The sequence below is a fragment of the Molossus molossus genome, unplaced genomic scaffold (assembly GCF_014108415.1).
Source record: "Molossus molossus isolate mMolMol1 unplaced genomic scaffold, mMolMol1.p scaffold_m16_p_10, whole genome shotgun sequence".
NCBI classification, from domain to species: Eukaryota; Metazoa; Chordata; class Mammalia; order Chiroptera; family Molossidae; genus Molossus; species Molossus molossus.
In genome coordinates, this window is record NW_023425345.1 from 40,365,386 (window position 1) to 40,392,714 (window position 27,329).

At 38.9% G+C, this 27,329-nt stretch overlaps 1 protein-coding gene across 4 annotated transcripts in view; it reads left to right on the plus strand.

Annotated features, from left to right (window-relative positions):
• The window catches only part of BICD1 (BICD cargo adaptor 1), a 203,157-nt gene extending 176,840 nt beyond the window's left edge, over positions 1-26,317 (plus strand). Inside the window, exons 9-11 of one of the 4 annotated variants that reach the window (XM_036252107.1) lie at positions 9,653-9,661; positions 20,569-20,644; positions 25,945-26,038. In XM_036252107.1, the coding sequence (XP_036108000.1) occupies positions 9,653-9,661; positions 20,569-20,644; positions 25,945-26,038 (179 nt within the window). Of the gene's footprint in view, positions 1-9,652; positions 9,662-20,558; positions 20,645-25,944 lie in introns of all 4 variants that reach the window. The other 3 variants (XM_036252106.1, XM_036252108.1, XM_036252109.1) reach the window with 3 other exon arrangements.
• The last annotated feature ends 1,012 nt before the right edge of the window (positions 26,318-27,329 follow it).

Consider the following 27,329-nt stretch of genomic DNA (forward strand, 5'->3'; position numbering starts at 1 on the left):
AGCCCCCTCACTCCGCATTGCTTGTACCCAGCCTGCTGCATTCCTTTCTGTTATCTTCTGGTCCCTTCTGTAGCTGTTGAGTTTTCACCTTTGCCACAGATTTTCTTTCTTTCTTAGTTTACTTCTGTTTTACCTCCTACCTAATTTACTTCGATTTTACCTTAATTCCTTTTTGGAAACCTCAGCCTTTGGCTCTCGAATACTTTCCTTATCTGATTCATGAATCAGCCTACTGACTGGGATGAAAAGGTGTATGGAAGTTCACAGCACATGTTCAACATTCTAAGAATGTCCGAGGAAATCGATAGAGACAGTGAGTTGGAAGAACCGGACAGTGAAAATGTACATGTTTAAAAAAAAAAAAAAAAAAAGCAACACTTCTATGGGTGTTTCCACTTTCTGTTGTTTTAGACCCCACTGGAAGGTACCTCGAAGTATCTGTGAATTACCAAAGTGGTCATGATCCATTAGGACACCTGACTCAAACAGAACCCCACAAGTCTTTCCAGTGTCCCAAATAGACTTAGTAGCACTGTCTACTAGAACTTAGAAAAGAAACTGTGTCACTAATGAGTAACCCTAGTATTTTAATTTAAAAGTTGTTATATTGATATCATTAAAATTAATAATAAAAATGAATAATAACTATTTTCATTTTGTACATGACTATTTGATCATTGTATTTATGTATATATGTTTTGCATTATTGTCATTACATTGTGGAAACCATTAACATTGTATCATAAACTTTTCCATGTTGCTACGTAGTCTTATTTTTATTTTTAAAGGTTGTATCATAAATTTTATTTCAAATGTTATCACATTAATCACTACTTCCTCTCTTGGTAAACCACTGAGATAGTTTCCCATTATTTGTTATATTATAGAATGCTGCGGAGAGTATCCTCATGCATTCAACTTCTCATCTATTCAATTTTTTCTTAAGAATGAGGTCACTGGGTTAAAAGTATGAACATCTTTATGTTTTTGCTCCATTTTGATATTGCTGTCAAAAAGGGTATGTACTAAAAGCCCCACAAAATATTTTTCTCATTTTCACACAGTCTGCATCTTTCTACTACTTAATTCACACTTTACACATCTTGCAACTCTAAGGCTAGCTGATGTACATGAGTGCAAGTACCATTCTTTTGTCTTGAATTGTTTAGTTTAGAATAACCAGAAAATAACATTGGACTTAGAAAATATTGCTATATGCAAAATTAAAGATATAAATAATGTGAAATTCAGAATCATCTCTCTGCCAGAGAATCACTTTCATGACAATACTATATTATTATCATATTGATAAACCTTATTTTTAACCATTTATTTGAAGTTAAAATAATAAAAGAGAGGAAGTAAAGCTGTTATTATATCCCAAGAAATTTTCAATTGTATATCATGAAATCAACCAGATTAGTCCTTAATAAATTTTTAGATCAAGCCAACAGCATTTTCTAGAAGGTTCCAATTAAATGAATTATTGTAGAAACTGAATAACCATCTATACCAAACAAATTGTAGCTTCTAAAAATATTTGCATTATTGACTATATTTTATTTTTCCTAGGCTTAACTGTATTGGATAAGACATAGTAAACATTATTTATGATGTTTTTACTGTATAAAATGTTTTAATTAGGTTGAGAATGGAAAAATGCTAGGGTCTATGCAAGAAATATCTTAAACACATGGGAAGTAATCAATTTTATGAGTATTTTTTTATTCATGAATTTATAAGTTATTAGTTATTATAAAAGTTAATGGCTAGCAACAGTATATATTCATCATTTTAAAAAGATAATTAGCCCTGGCCAGTTTGGCTCAGCGGTTAGAGCGTCGGCCTGCGGTCCAGAGAGACTGGGGTTCAGTTTCCGCTAAGGGCATGTACCTCGGTTGCAGTTTGTCCCTGGCCCTGGTTGGGTTTTGCGGGTGGCAATCACTCGATGTGTCCCTTTCACATTGATGTTTCTCTCTCTCTCTCTCTCCTTCCCACTCTATCTGAACAAAATATCAAAAAATGTCGTCAGGTGAGGATTAAAAAAAACAAACAAACAAACAAACAGATAATTAACTGTTAATTTATCAGAATGCTTTTTGGTAAACCTTGTTTTCTAAAATATATTTTAATATATCTTTTTAGGTAATTTTCACTATTCTAATAAGTACGTACAAGGGTTGTTTTCTGTTGCGGATCATTGAGATAATTAAATCAATGAAAATGAAATTAATTTGGCTTGGATCCTTTGTTGAGAAATTGAGAGAGCTATAAATCACATTTAAAATTTTAAGGCACAGAGCATAAAATAGCATTTAGCATATACAAGAGATCTTTTCCATAGATTCTGTTTCTGTGAGATGATCAGCAGAAAACCCTGTCTTCAGGGCACAATTTCTCAATTTCTGGAGAATCAGCTCTAGGGTGAGGCATCGATTTTCAAAATTAGTAGAATGGTTTGCACTAATTGATTAGTACTTTGTATTCATTGATTTGCAACCTTTTAGAGGAAGATTCTGGCCCTTGTCTCTGGCTTTGGCTCAGCCTCTGCTGCCTCAGCCCCTGAAATTTGTTTCTGGGCTTGTTGACGTTCTTATTCCTGATTTATCTTTATCCTGATATTCGAACTCCAGTGTCCTCCCATGTGGCCTACAGCTTTGATGAACTGGAATCAAAAAGACCCTGGTGTCATCAACAAGTTTGCAGTCAGGCAGCAGATAATACATCTTTGTAAAACTATTGGTTATTTTGTAGCCGACATTTATCTCCATGCTTTAACTACCTAGGCCTATATAATAATACTATTACAATCTTACATTTCATCAATAATTAAAATCAGTCTACCAGAATATATACAAGGAATCTATGTAATTCATAGGCAGGAGATGTTACTTCTATAGTAAAGGGCTACCTGCAATATTTATACGGGATAAACAAGAAATCTCAGACTTGGAAAAGCAAGTCGGAGTCTCTGTGGAGTAGCAGCCTCGGCAGTGTACTCACTGTGTCCCCATGCGGGGCTTCCCCCCGAGTGTTTCCTTCCTGGTATCGTTGCCGTCCCTCCCTTTCCTGCGCCTCTCTTTTCCTCTCTCTTTCTCTGACACCATTACTGACTAGTAAGAAAGAAGGGTATTGTTTTGAAATCTGAAAAATTTTGATGCTGTTTTAGATTTTACTGATTGTAAAGCAGCTAACAGAAGGTCTTAATCCTAGATATGTCATCACCCCTTTAGGTGTAGAGCCAACAGTAGACACGAACATGTTCATTAGTGAAAGTTGCCTTTACATGTCACTACATTCAAACACGTAGATATTTGTGTGTGTGTTTGTTGTGTTGTAAAGCTTATGTCATTAAGCACGTGCCAAAACCATGTTTTTTTCATTAACACATTTGTCCATTCACTCATTCATTAAAATGTAACAAAATGTATCGAGCATCTGCTATATGTCAGGCCCTCTTCTTGGCTCTTGATAGAATGATATTCAATAAAACTTTACCCCTGCTTTTCAAGGAACTCATAATCAAGTACGGGAGGTAGATAGGTAAATAAGTAATGATGTTAATAGATGATCCTGGAATAACAGAGGAGATAGGGTGGTTAGGAGAATCCTCCCAGAAGAGCACTGGTTGTGAAAGGTCACGAACTTGATAAGGGTGCAGGTGGGGGTCACGAGAAAAGCCTGAAAGCAGGTCAACTCGTGCCAAGGCCATGAGCTTCGGGCTAGAAACTGGGGCCGGGCTTGGGAGTGATGGGAAATGAGATTGGAGAGGCGGCCAGGGTCTGAGAGCAGAGGGCCACTCTAGTGAGGACAGACTTGATTCTGTAGGCGTAGTTAACAGCTTTAAGAATAGGACCAGATTTTTATCACGTAAATGTCACCCTGACACCTAAGGTAAGAAGTATGTAGGGAGACTCTCATGAAATATGCAGATGACAAGTGGTGGCAACTTGGAATCAGAACTGTCAGGCGCGTGAGTGTTTACGTGAATCTGAAGTGAGAGAAGTCTAACTGTATATGAAGCCAGCATGTCCCATGTACACACAACCTATTAGACCTGGCTTTGCTCCTTCATCCTCCTGTGTTTGTACGTGGAAGGAGCTCAGTGAATACCCTTTGAACTTACTTTCTGAACTGACCACCTCAGTGGGGTTTTTTCCTAAAGTGTTTTCCTATAGAGGCTTTCACATGTAATGTGTTCCAGTTCCCTGTATCACTATACTTTGTTTTTCCACAGGATTTAGTTCTTTTTTTTCTTTATTGATTTTACAGAGAGAGGAAGGGAGAGGGAGAGAGAGATAGAACATTGATGAGAGAGAACAGCGACTGGCCGCCTCCTGCATGCCCCCCACTGGGGATCGGGCCCACAACCTGGGCATGTGCCCTGACTGGGAATCGAACCGGCGACCTCTTGGTGCATGGGTCGACGCTCAACCACTGAGCCACACCAGCTGGACAGATTTAGTTCTTGAAGCAGCAGGAGTGAACAATATTCGATTAAAATCTGTAGTTTTTTAGGTTTGCATTTTCTTTTAACGTAGCTTCCACAGAGTTCTTCTTCCCTGGGCACTTCCTGGTGCTGGAGCATGTTGCCCCGAGTTTGGAATCCGCCAAAACCAAAGTTAATTCAAAAATATTAATTCACAAAATTACTAACCATGTTCTGAAAAATGCATTTTTCTATCTTGCCCCAATGTAGTATGCAGTTAGAAATTCAGTCAGATTTCCAGATTTCAGGAATCAGGTATGTCAGGTATGCTGCAAGAATATTTTTCCTACTTGATCTGGGTTAGTCAGACAACACTCCCAAATGTCCTTTCATTTCTTTCAGTATTTCTGCAAGTAGTGATTTCATTTTCACGGGTAATCTTTTAGTATAGAGTGACTTCGAAGTGGAATGTGCCATGTTAGGAATGTAAGAGTGTCACCTGAGAGATGTGTCTCTTCATTAGATTCTGTCCATCTCGGTAATGACAAATTCCTAACTGAAAAATACAGGAATTTATCTAACTCCCTCCCAAAGAGCTCTACATTTGCTTTGTTTAGATAAATGCCAAATATCCTTCAATATTGCTGAATGTTTTGATTTTCATCCAGATAACTAGTTTCATACACAAATATTTTGAAATTTTAAGATTTTCTTCTTTCATATTTTCTATTGCAAAGGGTTAAGCTGTATGTGTCCTATATGCCGGTTCTACCATTGCGTAGGTAAATACACAAAGATTATGAAGACTTTCCTGACCCGTCTCGTCCGGGCAGAATTGGCCGCTTCCTCCTGTGGGCCCCATGAGGACAGCACAGCCACACTTTGTCTTCACACCAGGTCCCTCTGTGAGTGTCAGCTCCTTCTGAGCAGGGACCCTGCCTCCTTGTCTTTTGGTCCCTAAGATCTTGCCCTGTACCTCGCACACAGGAGATCCTCAAGTTGTTGAATAACGAGTCATCTGCCCACATTTTCTACAATATATGTCTTTTTGTGGTTTATCAACTAGACATGTAGTTCTTCCTGTTGTACAGAAGTTAGTGAATTTCAGATCATTTCTTACAATTTTTGTGTTTTTTTATTAAAAAAATTTTTTCAATTACACTTGGCATTCAACATTATATTCGTTTTTGGTGTGCAGCTTAGTGCTTAGACATTTACATAACTTATGAAGTGATACCCCCTAATAAGTCTAGTAACCCACCTGGCACCATACACAGTTGTTATAATATTATTGAGTATATTCCCTTGCTGTACTTTACACAGAGATGGTTTAATATAGGTGATGTAATAAAATCTACATAACAATTGTGCTTGGAAATTTTTCAAGTCAATTTTTCAATTATATTCACTTTTCTTATTATTTAATCCAGGCAGCATATATATAATTTTGAAGTTTCTTTATGTGGTTGTTTGAATACAAGTATATCCCCAAATCAAGGCAATTATAAGAAACTACTCATTTTAGAGGGCAAAATGTATGAATAATATAGTGTAGAGTAAAAGATTCCATATAAGTATATAGGCTTTCCTTATTTTTTTTATTCATTTTTTTATGTTTTTAAGTATATTTTTCAGTAGATGATGGTTCAAAAGTCAAAGGTTACAAAAGGTGTACAAAGAGGAAGTAGCTCTCTCTGCCAATCTTGTATGTATTCTTTCAGAAACATTCTTTACATATACAAGCAAATTTATATAAATATATATATACTGATAAATATGTATTTTATACATGAATTAATAATATTGACAACCACAAACATTGTTATGCTTGCTATTTTTTTCCACTTAATATATCTTGCCTTTTTATTCATATCATTACTCATCTTTTTGTTTATTTTTAACAAGAAATTATAGAGGAGAAGGAAGATAAACTTGAACCTTTTAAGAAAGGTTGAAATGTTTCCATGTGTAAAACAGAACTATTTCTTGCCAAATAATAAAATGACAGCCATACGAATGTTTCCTGTTCTAGACCAGTGCTAGTCAATAGAATTATAATATGATAATCATATATGTAATTTAAAATTTTTTTATCTAGTAACTACTTGAGAAAAAACAAAAAAGAAACAGGTGAACTTAATTTTAACAATATATTTTATTTAACACATTGTATCCATAATATTACCATTATAACATGCAGTCAGTGGAAGCCATTAAGATATTTCACATTGTGTTCTTCTTAGTCTTTGAAATTCAGTATTTTGCACCATAGCACATCTCAGTTTGAACTAGCCAGATTTGACTAGCAGCTACTGTATTGGGCAGTGCAGTTCTAGACCTTACTTACTTACCAGTGTTTTTAGCTGGCTGAAGACAGAGGCCTTCAGAAGGTGGCTAAGTCTGGAGGGGTGTTGGAGAGGCGCAGGTGGGTTGAGACACATGGAAGGCCCAGGACATTTCAGCCAATAACTACCTTCCTTTCCCAACCCAGGCCGAATGACACTTTCTGACTCACTGAAAAATATTGACAGGCAGATGGAAAACCCGAAAGAGATGGGCACCTCTAATGCTGGTTCCTAAATCATAGCTCTTGCTTCAGACTCACCAAAGAGGCCAACCTCTGTCCCCAAATGAGAAACTAGTCCAAATTCTAAATTTAAAAATTGCACATTATCCCATCACCTTCTGCCTATGCATGCTCCCCTCCCTCAAGTCAGAGGGTGGCCTTTTCCCACCGACCTACAGTCAGTTACTTACTGAACGTAACCCTTAGTTTCTTGATATCCTTTGTGCCAGGGAACCAGGTCTGCCATTGGCATGGCTTTGCTCTCCTCCCTAAGCCCCCGTGCAGAGAAGAGTCTTAGTGCTGTACTCTGTTCTGGTGGCTGCAGGGCTTTCCCTGGCTGTATTCCAAGGGGCGTGGTCCTCAGCATCTTCTCCGCTGTGCTCATGCTATTTAACCCAGTCTGCGGGCACTAGTCTATTGTATGCTACTGTTTGCCCTCATTGTAACCACATACCAACCCCTGTTATAACAAACCCTCTGATTATAAGCATTTCCTGGATTGTTATATTCAAATTGCAGCTTTGAAGGGGACTTTTGCTACCTACAAAGAATATTAAAAAAAAAAAAAAAAAAAAAACATAATAAGAAAAAGCCACAATAGGTACACGGTGCAGCCAATCTCTGGGTTAACAGCTCTCCTTTACATTGATAAGGATATATGGACAGCTAGAGTGAAAAATACCGAAGGACCTCTCCCAACTCTGAGACTTTCTGGTCCTATGAAGACAAATTTTTTCTCTATGACTGGGGAGGAGCTCATTGTATACAATCCATGTTCCCAAATAGAACTATATTAAAATATCTTAGCATCATATAGTTTATGTTCCATCAAGGAAAAGGAAAATTCTTGTTATCTAACATTTTTTTGGACAGTTTAAACTATGTATGTGTTATGACTGTTTTTAAGTATAACAAGACAGGAAAGAGCAATGTTCTGAGTTAATGCTGACTTCTTGCAGCGCACTAACACTTTGGTTTCCTTCTCAAAACAAATGGGCATCAGTTTCTAAACATATACCTATTTTGTTACACTGGATATGGGGGTCACTGATTTAAATCAGAAACATCTCTCTGGCACCCTTCAACATGGCAGCCAAACAGACTCTTCTGAGCACAATAAACAGCTTGGGGAACGGACCTTTCTAGTGCTGCAGCTGGGTTCAGCAGCTCTGAGCTCTGAGCGAGGTGGGCGGGGCCTGAGGGAGCAGTCTGAGTTCCGGCTGTGAGCATGGTGCAAAGGATGGGTAGTGCTACTGCTCATGGAAAGCCTGCACTAGCTACTAAGGGGTCCTTTTGTTTTAAATGATACAGTGAAAATGCATAGCACTTACACCTACTGAAAGTGACCTGGTCATTAAACATGCACGGCTCATCAACCAGAAAAGAGTCACAGTGCACTGTGTTTATTACATGTCAACGAAGCATCCCCCCACCCTTTTGCTTTCCTGTTGCACAGCTGTATGTCGCTCCCTCCACACGCCCCTCTCTTTAGTCATCTATGAACACTGGTTTGGTGGTCTGGGGCTGTTTCCCCAATGTATTTATGATGCCTGAAAGGTAGGAGAAGAAAAGCACAACTCAAAATCGTTGGCTTTACTCCCTTCAATTGTTTACTAAAAAAAAAGTAAAGTCATAAATTTTGTTGTTCTTTAAGCCAAAAAGGAACAGTTATTGATCCTCTCAACATCACAAATTTAAAGTTCTTGTGAACTGTACTGTAAAAGCCAAGTTTGTTTTGGCTTTATTCATCCTGACCTCCTGAGATTCTCTTTTCTGTCATGGTGCTTAGGTGACTTATGTCCTACAGTGTGTCCAGTCCACAAATCAGAGCTGCTTTGGAGAGACTGCTTCTTGAACTGGCCTCTCATATACTTGCATGACTTGGTGAATAATCTTGAAAGGTAGACAAGATTAGACTGTTACTCTTGTAACAGTTATTTGAAAGAAACAAACCTCTTTGTTGTTGTTGTTCATAGTTGTAACATAATCAGTCAGTTGCTTATATTACCATTAAAGATGTACAATCAGTATGATTTTTATAACAAATTCTATAGTTTCAAGTATCTTTATTAAAGATTTATATGAAAATATGTACATTTATTTTGCAGGGTAATGATCTAGAACAGGACTTTTATTTTAACTTAACCTACTTTGAGTGGGTATAAAATTGGTCCATTTTTTAGTTGAAGGAGATACGTTTTGCTCATGTTAAGAACTTTTTTTGCTGGCTTTCCAGGCTGCTCTGGTCTTGTTCATCTAATCTATTTTTTGTTCTAAACCGAGCCTCATCTCTTAATTCTTTATTGCACTGAAGATTATGTCTTACATGTTGAAAATCAGTCTGTGATCAGTTTGGATCATAAGAAATGAAATTAGAAATTTAGAGTAGAAAGGGGCACCATTTGCTCTGGCCACATGTTACCCGAGTCCCTTGCACAGACACCCCGATGAGGACGTTGGTTAGTTCATCTTAAATACGTATTTCTGGCTTTCCAGGTAGTCCCGGCTCCACCTCTATTCATAGGATCCTTAAAAAAATAAGTATAGTATAGTCACTTAGTCTGAGTAGGTATTTATAGAATAAACCATTATGTAATGACAGTAGAATCAGTTAAACATAAATTTTTTTCTCTTTTTATGCACTACTTGACATCAAGCAAAAACAGGTAAGTTGGCTATAAACCTGTAGGTGAATCTTATTTTCTTTAATAAGTTTACTTCTGATAGTGTTACTTCAGTTAAATTTCTACAAATCAAACACTTTTACATTAGGAAGCTTGTCGTGGTACATCCTTCCTTATTCTTTTCTTTGAAAAATGAATAAGCACCTTCTGTAAACTTGGATTTTAAAAATATTTCATATTTAAACATACTGCTTATCTTTTAACTGAGTTATACTTATGGTTTAATTTGCTTATGAGGACATAGTACATTTTGAAACACTTGGTTTAGTTTTGGGGTTTCTGAATTGTTTTCCAAAAAAAATATGGGTCACATGTTATGAATATTTTCTTCTTTTCTTAAAACAAAAAACAAACAACTGACATTGGTGAAAACCTATAATTTTCAGATTCATCACTTTGTAGAAGAGGATGTGCTGAACCTCTCAGAATATTTTCTAGCACTGAGTTTTTTAAAATGACAAAAAAAGAATGAAAAATATTAAACAAGAAAATCAAACACATTTCACTAAGTGGTGTCTCATATATTTTTCTTATTTGGGAATATGTTTTCAGTTGATCTTTTTAGTAGGTTTTTGGTTGTAGTTTGTTTAACTTACTTATATTTTGTTTCTTTTTGATGATGAATTCTGACATTTTGAAGGTATAAATAAGCTGGTCTTTATCTGATACATGCTATTGTTGACTTTGCTAATTTGAGAACAGACTACTGACCTTGAGTTAATGCTGGACCAGCTGACATTGTTCTGGGAAGGTCATTTCTAAACAAAAGGTTCTTTTCTAATAGGTATTTAATTGGTGTAAGAATCTGGCAGCAAAATGTACTTTTACCTCTTGGTGCCACTGTATTTAATTACCCCCTCCCCCACCTTCCATGCCTTTTCTACCATAGGCTGTTGTTTACACACATGCTCATGGTTTAACTGCAAGTTGTTCAGGAGCAGAACGTTGACTGTACTACAGAGCATTTTTATATTTCTCTTTTGCAAGTTTTGAAATAAATTTATGTTATGAATATTGCATTGTTTTATCAGCTAGTCATATGAGATTCATCAGGACAGAAAATGGAAAGCTGGGTGAAACTTTTTGTCTAATTTATAGTCACCAAAAAGTCTAAAAATGCTACCTCTTCTTGCCAGTCATGGTTCGATTCTACATTGTTGGAGACAATTTTAATGGCTGTCACCAAAGTGTGATAAACTATACACAATTGTCATCATAAAATGGCAGAGACAAATGTTTTTAAGGATTTGTCAGTCATTATCTACAATGAATTTTTTATGTGTTTCAACAATTCTGTCTTTATTATTCTTTAGAAATATTTAATGAATAATGATTGTTTCTGATTATCAAGGATATAAACATATAATGGGATTTGCTGTGTTAAACACTGATGTAAAATTAAGGCTGAAGTGTCTGGTGATGTAAATTAGCAGATTATCCCCCTGAGTAGTAGGAACTTATGCTATTATCTTATCTGTGGGTACTTTCTGAGTAACTAATGTATTAATAGGATATGTAATATGTTTGGCAAAACGAGATGAGTTAGCCAACTCTATGTGCTTGATTATAAAATGCTAAAAGTTGTTCACGGCTATCCATTTTTATCAGTCAATGCACAATTAAATACATCATTAGATTTTTGAAACTATTTTAACTTTTCCTAACTGCTGTTTATATATATATATAAATGTTTCTATCTCATGCTCTCATTATTTTTCTTTATACAATGTTTCTACCTTAAATTTTTCTTATTTTTTTCTAAATTCTTTATCTTCTATGTTTGTTTTTTCAATGTATATGTATAGGTGTCCATAGGATTACGTAACTGTTCAAGTTGTTACTCTTAGGACAATGTATTTTGATGCTTTTTTTCTATTAATTCACTAACATTCTGTTAATTTACTAACACACTATTAATCATTTTGTAGATTTAGTGAGGAATAATTTAGTATTGGCACACTGTAAATAATGGCAATTAAAAATTAATTTTTAAAATGTACACATCAAAGTCTTACAATTATCAAATAATAATAATAATTTTCTGATATCACTAAACTAGCTTTAAAATCCTTATCAGATAGTATTTCCTGTTTCTTATTCCTTTTGTTAGAAAGATGTGGTTATTATGCCCTGGCTGGTTTTGTTCAGTGGTTAGAGCATCGGCCTGCAGACCAAAGAGTCGTGGGTTCGATTCCAGTCAAGGGCATGTACCTCGGTTGCAGTTAGGTCCCCGACCCTGGTCAGGGTCGTGAGGGAGGCAACCGATCGATGTTTCTCTTTCTCTCTCTCTCTCCCCCCCTCCCTCCTTCCCACTATATCTAGGAAAAAATGGAAAAAAATATCCTTGGGTATGGATTAAAAAAAAAAAAAAGATGTGGTTATGATGACAGGAATATCTGTGTAAACTCTCCCTTTTTCAAGTGGATCCATCAGATAGTGGCCTTGAGACAGTACTAATAAAGAAACAAATGCAAAGATCTTTTAGGGGAAGTGGGGTCAGCGTATTAGCAACCCTCCAAGCAAACTACTGTGGGGCAACAGAGTTACAGGAATTTAAGGCAAGGCCCTCCTGCCCTCAGCGATAGCCTGACCGAGGATTCCGCACCGGCACAGACAGCAGCGGTCACAAGCTGGACAAATGCAGGCGGTGGCGAGATAGTGCTGGAGGAGTCCCGGGGAAGCAGACTCTGCCTTCTGGAGTGGTCAGGGAGAAAGACCGAGACTGGTTAGTTCTGAACAGTCAGAGAGAAGGGAGCCTTTCAGAGGACTGTGATGTCGGGAGCAAAGGCCTATTGGCATGATTTCATCATATAGTCTCTGTGGGGCCTTTTCAATTTTCATTGTTGTTAATGGTATTTACCTTGTTTCTTGAAGCTAAAAAACCCCGAGCCCTGGCCGGTTTGGCTCAGCGGTTGGAGGATTGGCCTGTGGACCAGAGAGTCCTGGGTTCGGTTCCTACTAGGGGCACGTACCAAAAAAACAAACAAACAAAAAACCTCGAGGTCATCTGACTCCTCCCTTTGATCCCTCATAGCTAAGGGATGACCAGTTCTGTCAGTGGACCCCGGGCTATGTGCTTCCGCAAACATTCTTTCACCTGAAATCTGGAAGACTGGTATTTAATGTCCTTGCTTAACAGATAGAAAAACTGAGATGCAGAATGGTTCAGTCCCTTCTTCAACATCCCTCTGCTACTGGGTGGTGGAGCAGGGATCTAAACACAGAGGTCTCTCTGATGGACTCTAAATCTCATGCTGAAATGGTGGGGACTTGAGCACAGAGGAGAGAGAATAAAGAGGAAGGCAAAGAGACATAGAAAACTACTGCAGAAGCATCATTTGGCAAATAGAAGGAAATAAATGTTTGTTGTTTAAGCCCCTCAGTATAACTAACACAGAGCCTTGGTACTTGGTGCAAAGTGATGTAGTCATTATCCAGTCCCATAGATCGTTGTGTAAAACCCTCTCTTAAGGAGCATGTCTGGCCCTGCTGGGCGGCTCAGTGGATTGAGCATTGTTTCACGGACTGAGAGGTCCTGGTTTGGTTCCCGATCAGGGCACATGCCCGGGTTGTGGGCTCGATCCCCAAAAGGAGGCATGCAGGATGCAGCCAGTCGATGTTTCTATCTCTCCCTCCCGTCTTCTCTCTCTTAAAAATCAGTAAAAACGCATTTAAAAAAAAAAGAAGAAGCATAGCTGTGACTATTTGGGGAGCACCTTTGTGCTATTATCCACAAATATTCAGAATTCCTGAGTTTGGGAGGCTTTTAAAAAAATAATTATGCAATTTCTCTGTCTTCAGTGCACAGTGCAGAGAAATGTATACTTTCTACTAACATAATTGTCAAATTTCACATCCTAGCATCACTGGTTTAGTTTTCCCCAACAGCACTGATTTGACCACTTGTACAATTTTCTAAAATGCTTTTTGCTAAGAAGAAAGTCTGCTGAAATTCAAGTGCAGATTTTCATTTAGAATTTGTGCTCTGGCCTTCCTTGAATTAAAACATGTCTATCTATTCCAACCCTTGGACTGCTTAGATTTTAGAAGAATTCAGGAGACGTTTAGTTATTCTTGGTTTACTAAGACTACAGAGTTGGCAGAGCAAGACGGAGTAACTGCTTTCACTTTGCACCAAGTACCAAGGCTCTGTATTCGTTAGACAGGGGCTTAAACAACGAACGTTTCTTTGCTCCCAGTTCTGCAGGCTGGAAGGCCAGATCAAGGGGTGGGCAGCTTTGCTCTCCCGAGGCCTCTCTCCTTGAATCGCACAGCTGTCTCCTCACTGCACCCCTGGGTCTCTCCTGTGCCCTAAATCTCCTACTCTCCCCTGCTTCTAAGAACATCAGACAGACTGTATTAGGGCTCACCCTACCTTAATTATGTCATTAAAGATCCTATCTCCAAATATGGTCATATTCTTAGGTGCTGGGTTAGTGTTTCAACATGGGAATTTGGGGGGGAGGGGACACTGTCAGTCTATAACAGGCTGTATGGGAAATTCTATTGGAAGGACATGGGGTGGACAGACAGAAACCTGGGCTCAGGTTCTCACTCTGTTCCTTTCCCTATGGGCCCTCCAAAAATCACTTAACGCTTCTGATCCTCAGTGTTCTAATCTGTAGAATGGGCGTATAACAGCCAAACTCAGTTGAGTATTCTGAGAATTAAAAAGCTTCCCTTCACTATAAAAACCATACAGAAAGTGCCCGTGCATAAATTCCTTAACCTCCCAAGGACTCAGTTTCTCATTTATAAAATAAAAACCAAAAACGTATTTCTTCGAGTTTTTATAAGGATGAAAGAGCTGTTGCATGCAAAGTACTTAGCCTAGTGTTTGCATACATTTGGCACTTAAGAACAATTACATGCTATCATTATTTTTCATCCTTCCCTCCTCCTTCTGCATTCTTTCTGCATGCTCTTCCTTTTCTGTATTGCTGAAATCTCAATTTGGGAATAGTTTAGAAGAACAAGGCCAGGTTTGCAGAAAGGAAAAAGGACATCCTGTGACATAAAAGAGGATGTCTCTATGCTGTGATCATTAACTATAGAGTTAGTTTAGAACAATCTATAACTTAAAGTAATAGCTTTCATAATTAAACATTCTTGCTTTTCTACTAACTGTTAATCATCTGTCCTTACTGAAAGGTCCTTAATGAACAGTGACTGTTTACTCCAAGTAGGTAAGATTTTTGTTCCAAAGTGATATCCACAATAGTGATGTGATAGTCTATAACTATGTTCAAGTGGGTAGATTTATTATTAAACCTAGCTTCCTTTAACAGTCTTCGAAACAGTATACCAAGTTATCAAAGATATTACCAAGAGTCACGTTTGCTCTTTGCATCATGAATTTTCATTTCTCCTACCGATATGAGTTGAGTATATGATGGCCATTTTCTAAATAAGAAAGCACATATTCCTCTCCTTCTCACTTTTTTCGTTGGAGGAAAGATGATAAAATAATAATAATAATAATAATAATAATAATAATGGCCTTACAAAGGTCAGGGGAAGAGGTCTCTGGGAGAGAGAGAATACAGAAGTGAGAAGGTAAATTCCTAGGTGTGTCAGAAGAAGGAATTTAATTTTTATACAATACAAAAGAAAGTTGTTTCTCTAACCTGTAGACTAAAGCCTTGAGGCTGATCCTCAGCAGAATTCTAGAAATCAATGGGTTCAATATACAAAGTAGGGGTTACTAAAACCCAGCATGACTTCATCAAGAATGACTTATGCTGGACTTACCCTCATTCTCACAGGACCAGGGAAAGTGGTAACATAATATATCTGAGTTTTGGCAAACAACTAGCCAGGTATTTTGTAATATTTTTTTTAGAGAAATTCTACATGATAATATAATTGTTTGGATTCATAACTGGTTGAATGGACATGTTCAAAGGGTCCAAATTCATAGATTGATATTTATGAAATATTGTCTGCACTTAGCCCGGCCTTGTTAAACTAGTTGCCCATCTAGATAAAGATATCAAGGTCATGGTTGATACATTTTTCCGATTTGAAAGAGAAATGAAAGGGAGAGGAAGTCAATATGCTAGATGATAGAATCGGATCTGAAAGATGGTTCAGGTAGGAAAAGGTGAAACTTTTATTAGAGATGAAAAGGACATAAACTATTCCATTGGAAGCCCAGACACCGTAAGTAGGGCTGGAGGCGACCAAAGCAAGCTCGGGGCACCGCAGTGGGATGTGGCTGCCAAGAAAAAATGCCACGCAGGCTTCTGCTCTCTTCCCAGAATCGGGATGTTTCAGACGAGGCAAGACTGTGTCCCACTCCACCAGCCACATCTCATCACACATGATTTCCTGCGTGAACCCCTCCGGTTTCGGACGGTTGTGCACAAACTGGACTTGGTCCAGGAGCAAGGAGAGGGAGGGAAGTTGACATCGTGCCTTGTGAGTAAGAACTTGGCCTAAGGAAAACTCAGAACACAGAGAGAGTTTTCACGGGGGAGTGTGCAGCGCCTGGAGGAGTTGATGGTCATGAGGGAAGAAGATGCGGTGTGGAAAGAAGACCTCCTGAAATGGCAGGCATGCATCAGTGTTCTCCAGTCAGGAAAACCTGGGGTCGGGCGCCAGCCATTCTATAGGACACTCTTTGCCGCAAGAGCCGCTGCTCTGCCTCCCACCGAGCATCTGGCCGTGAAGGATGCCATCCCTGCAGCCCACAGCTCACCCAGGCTGGGCGTGGTGTCCACAGACCCGCCTTCCCCCACACTGTCCTCACCCACTCACACCGCTGTCACCTGAGCCAGGTGTGGGGCCCAAATAGGTGTGCTCCCTGCCTCCTTCCGCAGCCGCCAGAGGGCTCCTGGACTCCCTGAGGCATTGACTTTTGGAAAACTGATTCATTTTCTAAATTGCGTTGAAAAGTTTTAAAATAGTAGAAGCCTGCAGAGAATCCACATGACAGACTTTCTCTTCCTGCCAATGAAAGTCATTCATTTCAGCCACCTCATTATGGAAGCTGGATATTATCACCGTCCCTGCACCCTTTATCTTGCTTTGTGGTTTTGAGAGCATTGGTTGCCTCCAAGTTACTATGTCAACTGTCTGGTGAGGTTCTTATGTTTCTTTGATTCTATGACCCTGATATTTTGTAGAGGAAGCTGGTGTCATTTTGAGAGACAATTAGAATAGTAAGTAGAAAATAGGCCTTGGCATCAGAAAAGTAAAGTCAAATCCTTTGCCACTTCCCAGCTGTGTGACCTTGAGCAAAATGACTATAGATGGTGATCTGTATTAATTTAATGAGTAAATGTGTGTGGACCACCTGCTATGATGCTAAGCTCTGTATTTGTTCCGGTAGGAAAGAGCATGAAAAATGTTAAAGAAGAAGAACAGCCTCTGGATATATGAGATTTTGAGACAGTCCCGTATACCAAAAATACTTATTTTCCTCATGGTAGGAATAGTGAAAATAAGAACTCCAGAGTGTCTTATTTTAGACAGATAACTAATATAAAGTCCGTAGAAGAAATTACTTTCTATTGATTCAGCAAATAATTCCCTTCCTTTGTTCTCATTCTCTTTTCTACCTTCCTTTCTACCTGAGGCCTTTGTTTATTCATACAAGATACAAGGATACTCTTCATGTGTAATTAAGACAGACCTATAGGTGCTTTAAGCAATAATATCCTTTATTTATCTCTGCCCTTAAGGCACTAACAATCTCTTGAATATGCTATGACATTTCTCAGGCCTGTGGCCTTATAAATGTACAGTGTTATTTAATTCAGTTCTGAACATATCAAGTAAACACTTTAATAAAACATTTAAGTGCTATTATAGTTGCTAAGAAGTTCTTGGCCAACTCATATTTTTAGGTGTACAGCACAGAAGTCACAGCCTCCAGGAAGCATTCCCTGACTGCTTAGATTTAGTTCATTGCTTCCGCTCTGAGATCTCTAACTTCCATGTCATGGGAAGCAATGCAGTGATGTGTCTACAAGTTTAATTCAGCCCTTGGATCATAACATCCTAGATTCAAATCTCAGCTCCACCTCTTAGTAGAATTTGGCAAGTTACTTAACCTCTTTCCTCATCCCTCTTTCCTCATCCCTCTTTCCTCATCCCTAAATTGGGAAAAATGAAACAAGGTTAAAGGAAAGCCTGCCTGTTCAGTGCCTGCAGTGTCCAGCACATGGTAACAATCAATAAGTGTGAGCTGCTGTCACCATCATCATCATCATCATCACCATCATCATCGTCACCGTGACACTTCATTGCAATTGCTCGTTGAATGTGCTTGTCTTTCTCAGTTGACCAGGGACCATTCTTCTCTGTTTGCCTTTTATCCTCACATCCAAACATAGTTTCAGACACAAGTAGGAGTTTAGTAACTTGATTGTTAAATGGTTGCGACACATTTCGGTGGCCCGTACAACAGCAGTGACTGCTGGGGTTCTGCAATGCCTCCGCCTTAAGATACATCCTTTTCATCGTTCGTGCCCTCAAAAGCAACGAAATGAGGCCTAGTTCCCTTGGGAGTGAGTTTACCCTCCTGGACAGAGCAAGTGAGACCACATAAAGCCCGCAGAGTCTCCCAGCCTGGAGACTGGGAGACTCTGGGTCTCACAACCCCGCCCCCTTCCTTCTGCAAGTACATGACGATAGCCGGGGTTCAGCTGGGTTAGACACGCACCTGACGGGCCCCAGACCCGAGGAGAAGGCTTCAGAAGAGAATTGAGTTGGAGCAATACAGCTGTTTTTTAAATTTCCTTTTTTTTCCCCCATCTATCACCATCTTATTTATGGAATTTACTTTTTATTCTTAAGGATAACACTTGGCTAAGTACTTACAAATAATAAATGCAAAAAAAATTAGCCAGAGGTGCTGCTACTTTTAAGACGGAAAAACTGATATTCACTACAAATGTAAGTAAAATCCACCTCATATTAAACAGTTTGCTAAGGTGGTACAGCATAGTCCTGCTTATCTGCTTTCTGAATTTCAACATGAAGCATATTTCAAAGGAGCAATCTGATTGCGTTGGCAAAAACAAAAACAAAACACATACACACCAAACTGTTTCTTATATTTAAATATTATAGTCTAATTCTAGGGCTTACCATTTTACAGAGCCAGAAACCTTGCTACAGAAGAGCTTTATTTTCTCTCCCCCGCGATGTGAGGCGCAAGGCCAGATTCCAGCATGTTTTCCCAAGGGTTCACGTTCATTTCCACCCACTGCATTTACCCAAATGCACCGCGGGAGGGCAGCATGCCCCTGGCTGCATCAGAATCCTTATTTACGTGTTAGTCCAAAACGTTCCTAAACTATCACTTAGAAAAGCCATTGGAAAAGGTAAAAGGAGCATAAAGGAATTCATCCCTTAAGACTCTGAGTTTCTACAAAAGGGAATCACTGAGCTAATCAAGCTGCAAAATGGGAAAACAAAGAGTTAAAGAAAAAACTCCCACAGCTGACAAAACGGAAATATTTGTTACATTTGAAGGACTTTTCCTGAGTGTGTATCTGAATATCAGATACTAAACGAGACTCAGATCTCATTCCTATTAGTAAGAAATAATTAACAAGTTACTCTCCAACAAAGACCACCTTATAAAGGGTCCTTTCAATAATGAAGTTTTTTTGAATGAATTCAAGCCAAGCCTGCCTTATATTGTGTTCTATTTTGCATCACAGACAGCTTTAGTTTGTTTTCAATATCTTATATAAAAACATCAGCAATTTTTATGAATTTTGGCATTCTGGAGTTATATAGTTAGGTTTTGTTATAATAAAAAATATACTGGCTTTAGAATAAGTGATACTTACATACAGCTTTGGAATATAGATTTTTTTATACAGCCTCACTAATTCAAGGCTGTAAATCCAGAATTTGTGATAATTTGGCTTAAGTATTATGTATATAATATGGGAAAAGAAGTATGCTAAGCAAATACATAATTTAGCAGTTAACAAGAGGATTGAACTTTTAAGAATAATTGAACTTTTAAGTCTAACGCTATTTTTAACTATTTTGCCGAATATTTTTGCAGAAATATAATCTATGTATTATAAGAAACTTCCCGGGTGACTCTAGTATGGTCAGCCTGATACCAGTAAACAGACTGTTCTTTGATTATTTTAGAACACCCAGCTCATGGTCTTTCTTGGAGTAGATGATTTACATTACTGATCAGCTAAAGCATGGACTTTTACCAGCTAACACTTTGTTAACTTAGTGTGAGTTATATATTATATGACTTTAAAATGGCAAAAGTAGAACAAAAGTGGATTTCCCATCCAGATTAGCTTTCTCCGTCAGTCCAAGGTACTAACAATTTACTATATAATAAACATTCCAAGATTTCTGCTAACAGTTCATTCTTATGACAAAATCTATTTTCAGAAAGTGTAAAGATGATTTTCTTCTCTGATATCCTCCCATTAAACACAGAACAGATTGTATTGCATGCTTTTCTCATTGTTCCTATGGGACTGGTAATATGCCCTTGTGTCCTGACAATTATAGTCAGTAATTCGAATATATTCCATTTTGGAATAGCAGATCTAAGCTCAAAGCAAGTAACTACCATCATGTGCAAGTTCAGAAACTAAAGATTTTTTTATTATATTAATATTTTTAGATGTATTCAAATACTAAATATGAATGGCCATACATGTCCTAATGTGCTGGAGAAATCTCACTACTAATTTTGTGTCACTAATGTTTTAATATGGTATTTAAGAAAAAATTCTTTTTTATTGGCGTGATTGGGGGGGATAAAAGTTTAATCCAGATGTTTCCGTGTGAATACACATTCCTCACTAAATCTCTCAGGCAACTGCTTTAGTTACTAACATGATGCTCTGTCATCTCTTTGTATACATGTCTAATTTATCAGTTTCTTGTAGATTGTCAGCAGCCTGCTGCCTCCGTACCGCCACAGTGCTCACAACTAGCCGGGAGGCAAGACAGCCCGACTGTCAGGTAAATTCACACGTCCTTTCTCCCCGCACCCGGCCGCATGTCGGAGCCCTAGACCCCAAGCTGTCCTTTTCGACACCATAACCGCCTACACATCATTCCATTTGCTACCTTTTATTTCAAATATGGGCAACACGAACACACACTGAACTTGAGGTCCATATGTACCCAGTGGAAATCCAAGAGAGCTAGAGTTTATTTTCCTGGCCACTCGTGGGACTAAACGCTGCCTTTCGTTCCCTGGTGTGATTAATATTTGCATTCCTCCAGTGTTTCATTACACTCAAACAGAAAGCCTGGAGTTGCGAGGATGTTTGGTCTACTTTTCCTCTGTTTGTCCATTGTCCTTAGAATATATTTCTCAGGCAAACAAACAGGAAGAATGCAAAGCATATCTAATGTCTGTTCTCAGACAATGTTGTGAAAGTGTTTCTGTTTTCTGTCTACTCAGTGCCCTCATTAAAACTGAAATTGGCCCGGCTGGTGTGGCTCATGCACCAGGAGGTCACCAGTTTGATTCCTGGTCATGGCACATGCCCAGGTTGTGGGTCCGATCCCCAGTGGGGGGCATGCAGGAGGCGGCTAATCGATGTTCTCTCTCATCGATGCTTGTATCACTCTCCCTCTCCCTTCCTCTCTCTCTAAAAATCAATCAATTAAAAAAAAACTGAAATTGAAAAGAGGAGAAAAACTTATAATTGGCATTTCAAAGAGGCACACTTGCCGTGACAGAGCCCTTCATGTGAGATGACCTGAAGAAACGCAGAGGCAGGTCCCCATACTCAACGAGAGGGTGCGAGGACCATGTCTACTCCAGCGAAAGCTTTGCCTGTCCCTCCTTCATGCATTTCCTCAGCCCGTGAGCTTCCAGCATCGGAGCACCCGTCAGGACCCTTCATCTTCCCATAATACTTCATCTCCCGTTATTCAGCCTCTGATGGTGCCAGGGTCTTATGGCCTGGTGTGGCTTTAAACCTGCTGACTGTTCTCGCTTCTACTGGGCCAGGTTTCTTTTGGGTAGGGCAGGCCCAAGCGTATGTGTCTGAGGAGTGGGTGCCGTAGCAGGCCGTGGGGGCCATTGCTTAGCTCGAGAGCTGGGGAGTCACAGGTGTTGTCCAGGAACAGCAGCCCCCAGAGCCCCAGTGTGACGTGTCCCTGAGGCGGTTGTGCAGCCTGCTATCTAAGTGGGACATCAAGTGAGCAGGAAAAGGGACATGATTAAATAGGCCCCCAGCTAGTGTCTCCTGATTGGTATCTCAGCCTGCCTCTCCCACCACTTCCAGAAACAGGGTTTTAACTTCAGGAAAGTGCTTCCCGAGTGTACAAATGCCATTACTCTACAGTAGTGAGCCTAGACTAACTTCAGTTACGTAAGGGACTATAATTGTGCAAACCCATCTCAGTAGATCCCCTGTGTGCAGTGTTGAAGAACGTAGGCACTTAGCCTGCCAAGCACCCCCCACGCAGGCCTGGGACAGTGCCAGGGACATAGCACATGCTCAGTAACTATTGCTTCCAAGGATGCGTGAAGGAGCTTTGAAGTCCGATTGCTTGCGTTTCAGTTCCATCTCTGACACACACCAGTTGTGCATTCTTGGGAAGTTACTTTTGCTGGCTGAGTTCCTGCTTACAAAGTAAGGGTGAGAGTGACGCACAGGCTCGGGCCATAATATGCTCTTGATATCTGTCATTGCTACTAACCGTGCTTGGTACCTAACCTTCCCTCAAGACAAAAACCTGTCTTTTTCCTAACCTCTCAAATTTGTTGGCAAAGAGTGGAGAAGGCTAGTGGGGGTATTTTTCACTGTCATTTTATTTCACCTTGCTTTATTTTGGAGAACCAGTTTGACTAAATGGTTACCTGCCCCAGTCCCGTACCTTCTGAAATTACTGAATTTAGATTGCTTGCTACCTCCACACAAATGGCTTACTGTTTAAACAAGCAATTTAATGAATTACAAATGTTCCTGGTTTCTACCCACATGAATACAGCATGGCCCAGAGCAGGCGTCTGCTGTCACACAGAGAAACAATACACGGCATGTAGACCTGAAACACTGTCCTTTTCTAAGTCGCTGGAATCACGACTGGCTTCCTTCCCACCCAAGCCCACTGCCAAATGATCAAACCGAATGTCCTCACTGCCCGTTTCACTGCTTTCCAGCAGAAACCTTAATACCTGGTCAACCTTTGAATTCTTACCGTACACAAGTGTTAAATTCTTTACACTTATTAATCACTACAACCCTCATAAGGTAAACGCAGTTATAATACCCATTTGAAAATGAGGAAAATTATGTTTGGGGAAGTAAAATGACTTGTCCAGGGTCTCCTATCCTGAAAGCAACTGAGCCCGATGACTCGGGCACCCATTCTCCTAAATACCACCATACACGTGGCACTGCCAGGAGGTGCTCCGACCAACCCCCCCACCTTTTTTACTTATGCTGTGAGGGGCAAAGTCAGAGAGTGCTTAAATCACCATGTTGACTCTTTATCACTGAATGAAAAGGAACATTTATTTAGTGAGGAACAAAACATGCTAAGAATGTTGAGTGATTTCAGATCAGGTATTCTTCTATTTCCCTCTTTAAAATTTGCTTTATGCTTCCTATAGCTTATACATATATTCAGATAACTAGGTGTATGGTTTCAAAAAAAGAGCGTTTTCTCATATTTAAAAATATAGAACTTTATATGCTTTTTACAGAGTGATTCCATTGTACAGCTAAATTATTAGAGTTGTTTATAGATAATAGAAACCATAATATGAAAGGTATTGTAGCCTTGGATGTAATATTTAAATACATACAGATATTTAGTATCTAGCACTTTTCCCCAATAATTTGTTTACTTGGGAAAAGAAACCTTTCTGAAGCTATATCCATTTTATACCTTGGTAATAATTTCTAGGCCTACTGTTCACAACATGGTTTTACCTACATAAAGTAAGCTGGTAAATGTAAAGGTTGAATAATGAGAGAACTCTTAAAGATATTTAGCAACCAAAATTGAAACTGAATTCTTCTAATAGTGGAAGCGATTAGAACATATCAAATATTTACATTCAAGAAATAATTTCTTAGTCTGTAAACCAAAAATAGGCTTCTGTCCCATATATGCAGTGTGATTGCATTCATGCAAATTTAGAATAGTAATACTATAATACAAAATATTTATAATATCTTACTATATAAACAATCTGAAATAATGGGAACATTTAAAAAAACTTTTATTTTACTATTATAGTTGACATTAAATATTATATTAGTTTTAGGTGTACAGCATAGTGGTTAGACATTTATATAAATTACAGAGTGACTCTCCCCTCCCCATAAGTCTAGTACCCACCTGGCACCATATATAGTTATTACAATATTATTGACTATATTCCCTATGCTGTACTTTACATCCTTGTGACTGTTTTGTAACTGCTAGTTTGTACTTCTTAATCCCTTCACCTTGAAAAAATTGTTTAATTATCATGCATAACATACTGTCAAGGTTGGGCCAGTTGAGCTGTAACCCATGTTTAAGTTGTTGCTACACACTTTACCTGGTCAAGCAAAAATGCTTGGCTTCCTTTAATCAAGAAAAATGTTGAACTACACAGGGTCTTCAAAAATGTGTCCCTCTTGTGCTACTTGCCATTATGTTGAATAATGTCTTTGGTCTCTTAAAAAGAAACTCATCCTAAATCATGCAGATTTAACAGAAAGACCACTGTTGGATCTATGGGAAAGTCTGCTGCCATGTTTCTGGGCCATCTTACTGTCTAGAGAGGGGAGAAAGAGTCTTGCCATGAAATATGTACTCAGTCCTCTTGAAACTGTGGGTCTCCCATGTCTAGCTACCATGTTTTTAAAGTAGATAGGAAAAATTATTTTTATCACTGGTTGTCCTAACTATACAGAAGAGCATATCTCCTTTTAAACTAAATTTATAGCAGTTCAAAGACTTTGGGATGTAAGAGTGACCTCAAGCAGATCAGTATGTGACATGATTTTGACTTCACATCAAAATTCTGATATTCTGAGATATACATGAAGGATAACTTCATTGCCAAAGATTAAAATGGTTCAATGATCTTTTTTTTTTAATCTTTACCCAAGGACATTTTTGCATAGAGCGAGAGGGAGAGAGAGAGGAAGAGAGAGAAAAAGAAACATGGATGTGAGAGAGACATATGGATTGGCTGCCACCCACACGATCCCAACCCAGGCGGGGACAAACTGCAACCGATACGCGCCCCTAGCGGGAACCGAACCCAGGTCTCTCTAGACCGCGGGCCGACGCTCCAACCACTGAGCCAAACCGGCCAGGGCTCAATGATCATTTTGACTGACTTCAATAATAATGTTAGCTTAAAAAGCTATGTATAAATAAATAAGTGATAATAAACCTTGAATAGTTTTCTCAAACAGTACTTTTGTCAGAAATGAATTCTATGGTACTGAATTTCGTAACACAAGGGGGGGAAAGCAGTTATGGAAAAATGCAATCTCTATCTCCATGTTAGATTGCAAAAGGTCTGAACCAAATGTACTGTAGTTTTACCTTAGGGAATTCAACAGTTTTGCTTCCTTGTTCTTCAGCATGATTTCTCATGGCGCTGATGAGCCTGGGCATTTCTGAGTTTACTTCAACCAGAGGCTCTCAGAGGTCCTCTGGAAGTCTGCGTTATATACTTAACAAATGGGAAATGCTTTAAAACTCTTCAGTCCTATTTAAAATGCCAAGCTAAACCCTTGGAGCAAATTAGGATTCCAGCGGCAAATTAATTATCCCATTGAATCTGGATGATCTGCATAGAGCTGATTTAGAATCCTCTCAAGTCTTCCTCCGACACTGCCCACATCCCCGGGAGCTTGTGAGCAATGCAGGTTCTCGGGTCCCACCTGTAGAAGCAGAATCTGCAGTTTACTAAGCTCCCCGGGTGATTGGTATGCACATTAAAGTCTAAGAACTGATCTCAAACCTTGCGACTGACTAACCCAGAGACCTAGGGGGACGAGACTGCGCAAAACTGGAAAAAAATAATAATAAAAATAAAAAAGCGATCGCAAGGAAGAGTTCATACATTTCCCTAACACATCTTCTTTTTCTTTTTTATGCATGGTTTAGCAAAGCTGCGGCGGTCTTGGCATGCTTTAGGTTTAAACCATCCCTGCACAGTTTCTGTTCTTGTTCTTTTAGTTTCGGTGACAAGAGAGTGCCCGTCTAACCTTAGACGTGCGCCCCGCCCCTTGTCACTGCGTTTCTTGCTGACGCTTGTTTCTCGTTTCCAGTCCTGACGTTTCCAGTCCTGACGCAGCGCTGTCGGACGAGCAGCCACACGCCAGCTCCAGCCCGCAGTGCGCCCCTCTCCACTGTCTCTCCAAGCCCCCCTGCCCCTAGTCTTCACCTCCCGCGACGAACCTCCGGGCGAACGTTTTGTAGCCACACGCAGGATACTGCCCAAGATCCAGCGGTGTTTTCTTCTCGGTTGTTAGATGGGTGATGGGACTGATGCCCGTCACTTTGGAAGAAGACAAAAGAAAGTTGAGAAGAGTAACACAAAGCACAGACTCCGGTGTGATGCAACGTTTGTTTTATGGTTTCTCTGAGGCACAGATAAACTTCTGCAATGAAATGGCTGCAGTTCAATTAAATAAAGAAGAAACCGTATCTCAGATGACTGGCTTTATCTCGATAGCATAAGAGAGACCTAAGACCCTGTAAAATACGTATATTGTAAAATCGTCTTTCCTCATACGTCACATTTGGCTGTAGAAGTTGATTCCAATATTTTTCGTCATTGATATTTATTTTGTACTTTATTTGCCACATGATTTATATCTAAAAATCATTTCTGTAAGAGGTGAACTTAATTCATTTATTTTTAAATAAGCATAATTTGCTCCATTAAGTATGAGTGTTAATATAGTTTGAAATCTGGAATTGGCCAAACTGCGGTCATTTTTCTTGCACAAAATGATAATGAGGTGCATCGGAATGTTAACAGTAACGGTATTTTGCTGCTACACTGATCTTGTTTATGCACTTATTTTTTAATCAGCTCGTTAACTGCTGGACTTTTTTTTTTTTTAAACTAGAATTCTTCACTGGACATTAAGTAAATCTAAGAAAGAGACTATGTTGTGATTCATTGACATATTCAACTTTTGACGGCATCTTTCATTTTGTTAAATTGCAGACAAGTAGATGCACTGGTGCTGCTCCTGAGTGAGTGAGTGAGTGTGTGTGTGTGTGTGTGTGTGTGTGTGTGTGTGATAACATTAGAGAAAGCTAAACAAGTGAAAGGGAAAATGGTGTTTATTTAATGACCAGAATTTTTTTTTACTTTTTCCAAATTCAGGGCCCTCCTATGAGGCTTTCCTGCTAAAAGGTATCAAGTACAAATGGGAAAATATATACATAGATAGCAGTTCACCTTTGGTTAATGAATTTACCCAGAAAGTGTTCAAATATTGATTAAAATTGTATGTTTTGTTGTTAGATTTTTTTTTCCATAATGAATTTTCCTTGCCAAAAAAACAGTAAATAATAAACCTTAGCTCATTTTCTACTTTTCACAAACACTCAGGTGCCTACAATCATATTACACATGTTGAGATGATACATGTTCCTAGTTCACTTACAAATTCTGCTAGGTTATGTATGACTTGATTGAAGGCAGTAGATTTTC